Source organism: Glandiceps talaboti, chromosome 17 (assembly GCF_964340395.1).
Source record: "Glandiceps talaboti chromosome 17, keGlaTala1.1, whole genome shotgun sequence".
In the NCBI taxonomy this organism is placed as follows: Eukaryota; Metazoa; Hemichordata; class Enteropneusta; family Spengelidae; genus Glandiceps; species Glandiceps talaboti.
This window is the reverse complement of record NC_135565.1, coordinates 15,017,872-15,029,708: the sequence shown is the minus strand read 5'-3', so window position 1 is coordinate 15,029,708 and position 11,837 is coordinate 15,017,872. Positions and strand designations below refer to the sequence as shown.

The window sequence follows — 11,837 nt, the reverse complement described above, 5'->3', positions numbered from 1 at the left end:
TATTCCGTATCACATTTATTGAAATGCTGATATGATAACTGCAGGCATTTTAATAAGACCATGTACGTACAATATACATTTTATTGTGATTCATGTAATATGTAAAACAAATATATGCATGATGAGGTGCAGGGGGAGGGGGTATTTGAAAAAAAGTTGTCTTTAAGTGAGAAAGATGCACGAACATATGGCTTTGGTGGTATGTGTAGACGTGGCGATGTAGTGTTTTTTATATACAAAACATAGCTAACCTCAAACCAGCCTCCCACAGGCAGTTAAGTCCCACCCCTAATATAGTCAACACTCACTGCAGTCTGCGACCAATACCCAGCAGTGCGTGCGTGACGCAAGCTTCGGTGACAACGTACAGCTACAGCTTCACGGTCGACGATTAACTTTGAAATCCGATATATCGAACACATATAAGTGAGACTATCAGGTATGTATCTATTTAATAGTCAATCAATACGTCATTATTTGTGGTGTATGCGTGTCGACATACGACATTCAAATATTATAAACCCTTGGTGACAATTTGACTGGCAACTGAGTAGCAAGGAACTGTCGTACGATAAACACATATGACAACTATAGGTCCAGCGGAATGTTTTACATATTAATGGCGTACTAGCCAGGTCACAATGGAGGGAGGGATAACACTCTTTAGATTGTCAATACCACTATAACACACTTATCTTGCCGATCACAACAAGGCCAATGATTCAATCCCAGCTCTCACATTCGTGAAGCCATTTATGTATGGGGAGTACATAGCTAGGGTCGTTCTTTGTTACAAATTTGTAAAACGTACTATACCGGACAATTGCCGTTGACAGTGCCCATTCTAAGACATTTCATATTTTGCAATGCATGTACTGTCAGTCGGATAGGTTCAGACCACACTAGAAAATTGTGATTTACATGGCACAAAGGGTTTTGTTTTATTTAAGGTCACTGCCCTTTTCGTTGATGAAATAGCTATTCACATAGGGTTCAACGACCTTTTTTGACGCTAGCTTACAGAAAGTTCTATAGTATATATAGCTTGGTATAAAGGTACCCACGCTCTAATCACATTGTGCAAACAGTTCACGTTTTCATGCTTGAACCATAGAAGTATAAGTGGGTTATACTTACATGCTTTAACGTACAAGTCGGCCAAAGGATAGGAGGGATATTTGGCTCGTCTACTCTTTGACTTGATCCGTGTGATCGCACACATTGAGTCCGACACAGAGCCAGTGACTTGACAGGCTAGTAGCCGAGGCTGAGAGGTATCGTGCATATGATTTTGTTTTCATTGAAAGTCACTATAACACAAGCCGACCTGAGACGACCCAAACTAGTATCGTCCATGTACGGTATCATCTAATATAGTCTAGTTCCTGTCGACAACCGTGTTCCGATTTTACAAGACGTAATGTATGAAGATAACGGAGTGTAAAATCGGAATAAGGTCGTTAGGAACTAGACTAGTTATTATGATTTACACCTCCACTCACTCACTCACGTAATTTTCATTACAATGTTCAATCACTGTCCCTACACAATATCCAATAAGTGAGTGGTTTCCAAAGCTTGCACAATCACAGTATTCATTCTCGCAAACCAGAGCTGTTCTTTATTTTCCATAGGGGCATCTAATATTTCTTAGATTGTTGTTTTCCTGGTCTACAGACTAAAGATAATAACCTTTTGACTATATATTCCTACCTGTAAGAAAAAAACCACATTATTGTAATATAAGTACATGTACAGAGATTGATACATTTGTAGCAGCAGGATTCGTACGATATTTTCCTCAGAAAACTGCAATCCAGGGCGGCAATCTAAGCAATAATACGTGCCCATGTGATTTTTTCGCGATACTGCAATTTGGCATTGCGACATGAACGGTGCCGTAAAAGAGGATATCATATGGTTTACGACGATGATGACAATACTCGTTCTGTGCATTGTGTAATCTATATATGTATGTGTTATATAACTAGGGTTATATGCTAAACACGGCGGTTATCTTTTTAATCCTTTGTGTATAGGTCACACTGTGTCAGACGACATAAAATGTCAACCATGAGTATCGTACACCGATCCAGTCTGTTCCTTCAGCGACCAGGCTACAGATGTCTGGCGAGTGCTGCTCGTACACAACAGAATGTCGACGACACAGTATACACACCAGCTGCAGGTTCACGGACGATTGAGAAAACCATCGCAGAAGTTAAACCTTACGATGCAATACCAGGTCCTCCCGGTGGTATAACAGGATTTGTGGTTGGAATGTACCAAGCCTTGCTGAAGGACGGAATTAGAAAGCCCTGGGAGATGATGGGGAAACTGCGGGATCAGTATGGACCAATAACAAAATCTGGAATGGGAGCGTTCCGAACTGTTGGCCTGTACGACCCGAAGGACGTAGAGACCGTTCTCCGTCAGGAAGGGAAATATCCACGACGCTTAGAATTTACACCGTGGGTAGCCTACAGGGAACATCGTGGCCGATCGAACGGAGTGTTATTGGTGTAAGTTCACTTGTACTGGTAACGTTACGTAGTTATTTTTATAAACAATATCATGATTTGCGTTCTTTGATATTTTTTATACTTCATCCTAGGTTGTCCAGAGGCGAAAACGTTTGGGCAAGCATTGAAAAGAACATTGACGTTTGAAATATTATTATGACCTTAACCTTTGAACTGTTATATTGGTTGACACCTTTCGACTTTGTTCACCTATCGCTGTATAAATATAAACGTATATTGTATATAACTGATTATAGACAGATGGACAAACAGAAAACAGTAAGTCAGACCGACAGGGACAGTCAGAGACAGACGGCCCGCAGACAACAAACAGATGGACACACGGACAAACAACGAGACATATCGATGGATGGATGGATAAATAGATAGACAGATAGATAGATAGACAGACAGACAAACATATATATGAACATACATACATACATACATACATACATACATACATACATACATACATACATACATACATACATACATACATACATACACACACACATACACACAGATAGACAGATCGATAAATGGATGGATGGATAGATGGACAGATGAATGAAAGTGAGCTAGCTATAGACAGGGGGATGGAAGAGCGAGGGGGGATGGGGAGAGTCGGTGGACAGATAGACAGACAGACTGACTGATTTATTGGCTGATTGACTGGTTTTAGTGAACAATAGATAGCTAGTTAGCTATATATATATATATATATATATATATATATATATATATATAGATAGATAGATAGATAGATAGATAGATAGATAGATAGATAGATAGATAGATAGATAGATAGATAGATAGATAGATAGATAGAAAACTAGAAGGAGCCCTTCACTTACTTAACTTCTCTTCAAACTTTACTTAATAAAATCGTTTGTTCTTTGGAAAAAACATCATAAATTCATTGGTGTAATATTATTTGTTACATCTGTGTCTAATTGTAACATGTATGCGTAAAGTACTTTTCATAAAATGATTGTTGTTGTTATTCCTACACGGTGGGTGCTACCACTATGATAGTGATGGAGTTGAGTGGCACAGAAACCGTTCAGCATTAAGTAAACGTTTGTTACGACCCAAAGCGGTAGTGGCGTATGCTGACACTGTTAACAGCGTCGTTACTGATCTAGTGGACAGACTCAAACGTAAAACCGAGGCTGGGGATGATTTTGTGATCGAAGATCTGGAGAATGATTTGTTTAAATATGCAATGGATGGTAAGATATTTAATAAGGTCCATATATATGTACAATCATAGACCGTACATTATAATTATTCACCATGTACTACTGCATTTTCTTGTGTCTTCTCATAGGCAAAATAAGTTTCAATTGCCCGACAACACAAGTATCTTGGATGTTCATATCTGGGAAAAAATGTAATACACCATCTGTATATTGCAGCGATATCAAGTTGTATTTAAAATATAAAGATTTCAGACGAAACACTTGTCACCATTTAAGTAGTTCTCTTCCTGTGAGATGGCTTTGTCGGAGTTATATTTGAAGCAAATGTTATCATACTGCAGGCTTACATGCTGTGGTCACTCTTCGCATACATAAACCGACCAGCTGTATTTGTGTTGTTGTCAAGGTTACAGGTCTGTTCAAAATGACAAACTCAATGAATAATACTATTTCAGGTAATTATTCCAAAATATTTGTCTGGACGTTTAGTGGAGGAAAACACGACACATAAGGGGCCTTGTCAATACGAGTCGAAGACGAGTTGCATATTAATAACTTGAAGAATAATTACTAAATTATACTGTTCATCTTTGTTTTCAGCTGCTGGTAGCGTCATGTTCGACCAAAGACTCAATCTCCTTGACGACAGACTTCATCCCGAGGCTGAAGCTTTCATCAGATCTGTACACGTGATCTTCGAGGAGTTCATCTACCTTATCCTGATTCCGACAAAGTATCATAAAATGCTGAACACCAAACATTGGAGAAAGCATACCGAGGCTTGGGACATCATATTTGATCACGGTGAGAACGCAGGCGTTTGTTTTACATATAAACCCACTAGCTAGACGGTGACACCTAATATGGAAGGCCTAGGAAGGATGGAATGATCAACACGGTAACTGGACTGCAAGATACGTTGTGTCGCCCATGCATTCCTCATTTTTCCTTGATCGAAAGAGGGCACCATGACGTACCATACAGACTAGTACTTAGACTGACAGATCAGCCGTTGTGGGTGCGATCTAATCTATTAGGACAAGCCGATAAGCCCGGACCAATGATATTATTACAATCTACTTACAGACCACGGTCATCGGCGGTCATCCGATGCGCATGTCAAAATTAAAAGCTATTTGTTGATTGGTTGACAAACGCGATGCCTCATCATGTCATCATCACTATATAGTAAACTATTCCCACCCTCACGTTGAATTTTTTCACATTTGAAAAAAATCTTACAAATTTATTGAATTCCTTTTAATGTCTAGGAATTTGTAGCGTGACAGAAAGGTACTCTTACATTGTCATTACGTGTATAGATGCGCATGCCGTAAAAAGGCGATAGCTAGTTGTTTACGGGATCGTCGTAAACAACTAGCCTCTTTACGGCATGCGCATCTAGCGCTTATTTGCGTTACGTCAGCGGAAAATCTGATGTGGGTTGTGAGAATTGTAGACCTGTATATATACCCGTGTGTATAGATAGCTGTAGATATTAAGGAAATGGCTACACCTTAAGTTATTGCATTTTCATTTTCTCTCGTGGTGAACCCGTGTTTCTTTATTTGAATGTTTTGCTTCTGTTTCGTAAACAATGTTTTTTTTTATCTCTGCATTTATTATATAGCCAAGAAGTTAATCGATGAAAAACTGGCGAAGATATTTGAAAGATTGAAAAATGAAGACGTAACCGAAGACGAGGCTGACTTCCTTACGTACTTGGTGTTACAAGGAAAAATTAACACAGAGGAGATATATGCCAATACAACAGAGTTATTAGCAGCAGCCGTAGACACGGTACACGTAGATTTACGGTTCTATTCGTTTTATGTAAACCGTGTTGTTTACACTCCGGACCTGTATAAATCACAAGTTATGTGCTTTGGGGCGAGATCAATAGTTCAATGTAGGATAACAAGCTAAATTCTTTTGTTTGGGGGTGGGGAATAGGTTGGGCTATTTTGGTTCTAATCTTACAAAAACGATTTTACTTTTAATGGATCTGTTTTGTACCCCAAAATACAAATACTTCTTTTAAAAATGTCAAATTGTCAAATCTGAGGCCTACGTGTAAGAATTTAGTGTTTTTTTTTAAAATCCTGCATTGAACTATTGATCTAGCCCCGTACTCGACTAGTGATTTATCGTCAGCGAAGTATCTGTTAGTCTAGGCTGTACAATAACCCTCTAGTAATGATGTATTACTACAGTACATTCTATTCTAATTAGAACTTAGAAGGTCAATATAGATTTTTTGGTTGGATCTTAGACCATGGGTAGTTCTTTAGTGGTCTGATGTTGAACAGTCCTACTGGCATACATATAGTACTCGGCTTTGTCGAGTTGGAGCTTTGCCGCACCAGCGATACCTGTCATCATCGGTATTTCTTCGTCAATCTCCGTAGCACAGATCCGATGTCTCGATACAAGACTAGCAAATACCATGTTATACAGTGTTTGCTCATTGGTTTCAAAGTATACCTGTATTCTCGGCTCTCTCTGTAAATTTTTCTTTCATAAATATAATTGTCTAAGTTCAATAGAAAAGGCGTGTGCGTGACAAGAATTTTGTTCGCTACTATATTCTAGCTTAGCAATTATGGTAGCATAATTACCAAACGGATTCGCTTGCATAGTAAATTTTGAAAGTGTACCGAAAGGTAGCCTTGGGTATCCCGGCTCTCACCACTATGGACTCTCCGTATACCACGAGACCACCAGACGTACGCGTCTGGGTATTCTAGTAGTAGAGCTCCGGCGGTGAGAGTCTGGGTACTAGAGACTATACGAAAGGCCGTCTTTTCCTTTTATGTCCTCTTATACTGAGTTGTGAACTTGCTGTAGTACTTACATCGTGCATTTCGCTATGTTACAGACCTCAAACACCACACTGTGGAGTATGTACGAATTGGCAAACAATCCAGAGATTCAACAAAGACTGTTTGAAGAAATCGAAAGCGTGGTACCAACAGGTGTGACTCCTAACCCGTCACATTTAAACCAGATGCCGTACCTGAAAAGCGTTGTCAAGGAAACACTAAGGTAAATATATGACGTATTTTCAATAGAAGGACAACGAATAGAAGGGGGTAAAGATGTAGAATATCAAGCTAAGATGTTGCATAGGAAACAATTTTTCTGACGTATTTTCAAGAGAGATTGGGCGAAGGGTATATGTTTTGATTATCGGCCATGCTAGAATATTGCAAAGGAAATACTTCGAGTTTAACATCAATTCGTGACGTATGCATAATTTTATGTATACTGCTGGTAAATAACGTAGCTGATTTTGATATTTTCAAACATTTTATTACGTAACTAGAAACGTATTGTGGTCATTACCATGGTAACACACAGCAAACATATAAGTTCGGAGTATATTAGAGTACTTGGCAATATCTGTCGATTTTCAAGTTATCTGCCAATGATTTCTTTTGTTGATAGCTCCTAGTTGTAGCGTCTTTAACTTGGAGAGATTTGATAATATGTCTTTTTATGTATCCAGGTTGTATCCAGCAGCACTGAGTGTCTCACGACGATTAGACCACGACATTGTAATAAAGGGATACAATATCCCAGCAGGGGTAAGTATTCACGGTCTCTCTCTCGTTCTCTTTCTATTGTCCATGTTCAACATAGAATGTATAACGTGGTCAGTTGTGACATTGTCTCCACTTCACGTGATGTCCGACGCATCATAGACTCAACGTTGGTGGCCCATGTCTGGTGGCCCCATAACAACTCCTCATGCGAGGGACAGCATCATCCTATAGAAGCGCCTCTAACGACTGCATCTGGTAGTCTATCTGTTAGATACAATATTATATTTGAGTCCACGACAATGTATGTCAACGACTGTGCTGCTGTCAGACTATAATGACGTTTTATTGCCGATATATCTAACTGGCCATTTTAAATTAATTACATGAAATGTATGTATACCCAAACTTAATTGATTTGTATTTGAAAAGCACCCTTAACTTCATTGTCGCAAACCAGAGATGTTATTTCTTCCACGACACTGTCTTTTGACAGTGCGTCTTGGATGGGGTCGTAAAAGAGGCTGTGGTTTATGGCGATGCATTAATTAACTTATGAAACATATCATACCAGAATATCACTCCAAAACGTACCTCATTTCAGAATAGCACCCTAACTTATCGAATTTTCAATTTCAGGAAGTTATCAGTTGTCAGGTGGTTACTATGTGTCGTGATCCTAATATCTTCAAAGACCCTATGACGTTCAAACCAGAAAGGTGGCTTCGAGAGGATAGTGACTCGGTACATGCCTTCGCTGCATTGGTATTTGGCTTTGGTCCAAGAATGTGTCTAGGTTTGTTTCATTAATCTATAATCAGGCAATTATACAACCCCCCCCAAAAAAAAAAAATAAAAAAATAAATAAATAAATAAATAAAAAAATAAAAAAATAAAAAAATAATGCGTTTGCTTGCGAGAATGGGACAAGTTACACTCGAAAATATGTAATGTAATTATTGTAACTTGTGACTTGTCAAAGTATTATAAACACTACAGGAGCCTGGATCGATCCCATGACTCTGTTTTCTGATAGAACTCTACACCTTATAATGTTGAGTACGACTGCTAGTGTTACTTTATAACTACCACAAATTTAAATAAACCGATAAAAGCATCCCATGAACCTACATCAAAGGTATCCACTGCTGTTTTTGTATATTAGGTTGTACTGTTGTTTTTACCTAACTTTGTCAATCCTTAAAGGCTTTCCTTAAATAACTCACTTCATTCAAGCAAACGCTTCGGGGTTAGATGTATGCACTTGATGTCTGCACGTTGTCATTGTAATAGTTCGTTTCATCTAGACAAAATGACACAAGTAACGCAATCTTCTGTAGCACGTTTTTCATTCTATTGGCTTCTGCGTGGGTGTAGCGAAAATAGCTGGTGAACGGTAACTTGAATCTTGCTGTACTTACATCGCGTCATGTACCACAATGGCACAATATATCACATCACATCACAGCACATCACATCACATCACATCACATATCGTCACATCACATCACATCACATCACATCACCACATCACATCACATCACATCACATCACATCACACCACATCACATCGCCACACCACATCACATCACATCATATCACATCACATCACATATCGTCACATCACATCACATCACTTTAAATTAACTTGTAGATTTCATCAACTATCAGCACTCTAATAACATCAATTATCTGAAATGTGCACCAGTTACATCGCAAATGTTTGGCTAATTTAAATATGAAATGTTTCTTCACTACTTCTGAAAACTATCGAAATGTACAATCACATATGTAACCAAATTTTGATAATATTTTGATAGGTCGTCGCTTAGCAGAGCTGGAGATGCACTTACTGCTAGCCAGGGTAAGTATTGATATTTATAAATAATACGTTGTAATGAGTCTCTTCCTGCTCAGGACTGGTGCAGGCAACGAGTCTATTTTCTGAATTCTTTTGGAAAAGCGAAACAAATGTTAGTTGACATTTATTTGTATATTGCAGAATAAAAGAGAAAGTGAAAGCCATTCGTTCACAAAACGCCCTTCCGCTGGATTCACATGTCTGCTAACCACTACCGACACACACACACACACACACACACACACTCTCTCTCTCTCTCTCTCTCTCTCTCTCTCTCTCTCTCTCTCTCTCTCTCTCTCTCTCTCTCTCTCTCTCTCTCTCTCTCTCTCTCTCTCTCTCTCTCTCTCTCTCTCTCTCTCTCTCTCCTTCCCCATATTTGAATAATCCCCAATACCATATCTCCATTATTCAGCATTGTTGGTGTCTTAAGTTTAACACATTAAACTTGTCCACACAGTCTGTAGAAATTTAAGTTTTGCCCTCTGAAATACTGGCTATTTTTCCCTCCCACTGACCAACACAACAAAAAACCTTCCCATGGTTAAATAGTGGACAAACAGCTTTTTGCACAAACCGCTTCGTTGACTGCGCCTGACTTTGTTTTGGTGTGATATTTACTTTCTATGTTAGCGAACCTTTTCATTCACAACTCGATTCATTCAGTCTCGCCGCAAAGTGGCATTAATGCTGTAGGTATCTGTCTGCTGAAGTGATTAGTCCTGGGTAACCGAGACTACGGAAGTGATGCGTTTACCCATAGACCCTACACGTCACGGTGGCTTACCTTACCGCAAAGGGGTCTATAGTAACTTTACGACGATGTTTTACTTCGATGTGATGTGTTTGATTTACCACTTAATTCATTCAAAGCTCTACAGAATACAATTAGAGTTTATTATAGTGATCCTGGGAGTATACGGTGATCAATTAGGTTCGTGATGCTGTACGTGGGACAAGATCATGCCAAAGGAATATATGTCGATTGTGTTAGCAAAGAATATTACCTGAGACGTGTGTGCTTTAAGTTGATCGTTTGTCAGAATATCACTTTCATCTTTCTTTTCCTCAGATTTGTCGGACCTTCAAGTTGGAAAATACCAAACAAGTTGAACCTGTGATGACGTCACTGATCACACCAAGCGAGCCTACCCGGATGAAGTTTACACCCAGGAATTAAAATATTTACATAGAAAGTACATATTATGATATTTTACAGAAAACGAAATGAATATATACAAACTCATTGTGGTAAACTCGCGTAGTTTTATTTACAAGTACATTAGTAAGTGCGCTTAGTGTGAGTAAGATAATCTGAATGCCTACTGAGATCCATACATCGTTCATGGTGACTGCTAAACATTGCATTTAACACTACGGGAAGAACCCTTATACTTGTTTCCATGGAAATCAGACAGTAATCTTTGTAGTTTCATAATTCACCGTACCATACATGATAGCAAGTCAACAACAAATAATCAAACACATATTTACAATACATGTATGGTGACTTTCACATGAAAATAATGTTCTCTCTCCATTTAATTAAATTTGTTATAGATTTTATTATAGCTTTTCTTATAGTTTTGTCAAAATTACACACACACACACACACACACACACACACACACACACACAATAAGTATGTGATTGCAACTTTAATTTACCAGTCTTTACACGTACACGGGTGCCAACCACGTCGCTGAGTTGAAGGGTGACATTCTCCGAGTCGTCCGATACAGATTTTTTTAAAGTACGTACTCCCTTCATTGTACCTGTATTTACAGTGACGTGTTGCATTCCACTGTTTCTATTAACCAATAAATTCATATATATATATATATATATATATATATATATATATATATATATATATATATATATATATATATATATATATATATATATATATATATATATATATATATATATATAAATGTATATATGCCTATGTGTAAAGTGTATATAGTGTAGTCGTATGATTATTGGCGCTGGATTTATTTTAGCTGAATACGCGTAAAGGCTAGTCTAGTTAGTGCTAGGTCGAGATGCAACCATGTTGGCATCCAGACTACACAAAGGCCTTGCCTGTGGAAATATTATTGCATGGCTATGATGGCACGTGTAAACATCTATTGCTACGAGGGCTGTTTTGCAGAATGGAAGGACCTTCCTACCTACATATCCAGCAACTTTTTCCATAGGCTGAAAGCCGAAGAAAGTAGTTGCTACATAAGAGCACGAGGGGTAATTTGACGTCTGGTAGTGCGCGAATTTAATAGGCCAGGCAACAAGTGTGTGTACTAGTACTAGTATAGTGATTGGTGGAGCAAAAGAGGGCGTTCTTCAAAGGGTTTGGGACACATTCGATTTGCCCAACCATGATTGTGATTCATCTGACGTCAGTTTTGGAAACGAGGTTGTAAACAAAACGCTCACTCATGATCAGGATTACTTACATGTAAACTTTGACATTTAAAAGAGGCTTCACACCTTTTCTATGAATAAAATCAAAATGATTACATTGATAACACATTACCAATATCACCGAACACAATTTATTTACATAATGTGTTCCGTCACATCTAACCTGCCGTCAAAAAACGCGTGCGCGACCCCTTATAATATTACTTTGTCCGCCATCTTGTAATCACGTAAATCATGATTCGACGCATGATTACTGTGATTAGGTCAATCATGATTATGAATG

General features: G+C 38.4%; 1 protein-coding gene across 1 annotated transcript; it reads left to right on the top strand.

The window, feature by feature from the left end:
- The first annotated feature begins 345 nt into the window (after positions 1-345).
- Positions 346-10,609, top strand: LOC144448504 (1,25-dihydroxyvitamin D(3) 24-hydroxylase, mitochondrial-like). Its single transcript, XM_078138766.1, has 10 exons — positions 346-439; positions 2,040-2,522; positions 3,561-3,757; positions 4,328-4,531; positions 5,358-5,527; positions 6,606-6,772; positions 7,236-7,314; positions 7,909-8,065; positions 9,090-9,133; positions 10,200-10,609. Exons 2-10 carry the CDS (start codon positions 2,065-2,067, stop codon positions 10,305-10,307), a joined length of 1,584 nt encoding a protein of 527 aa, XP_077994892.1. The 5' UTR covers positions 346-439; positions 2,040-2,064; the 3' UTR covers positions 10,308-10,609.
- The last annotated feature ends 1,228 nt before the right edge of the window (positions 10,610-11,837 follow it).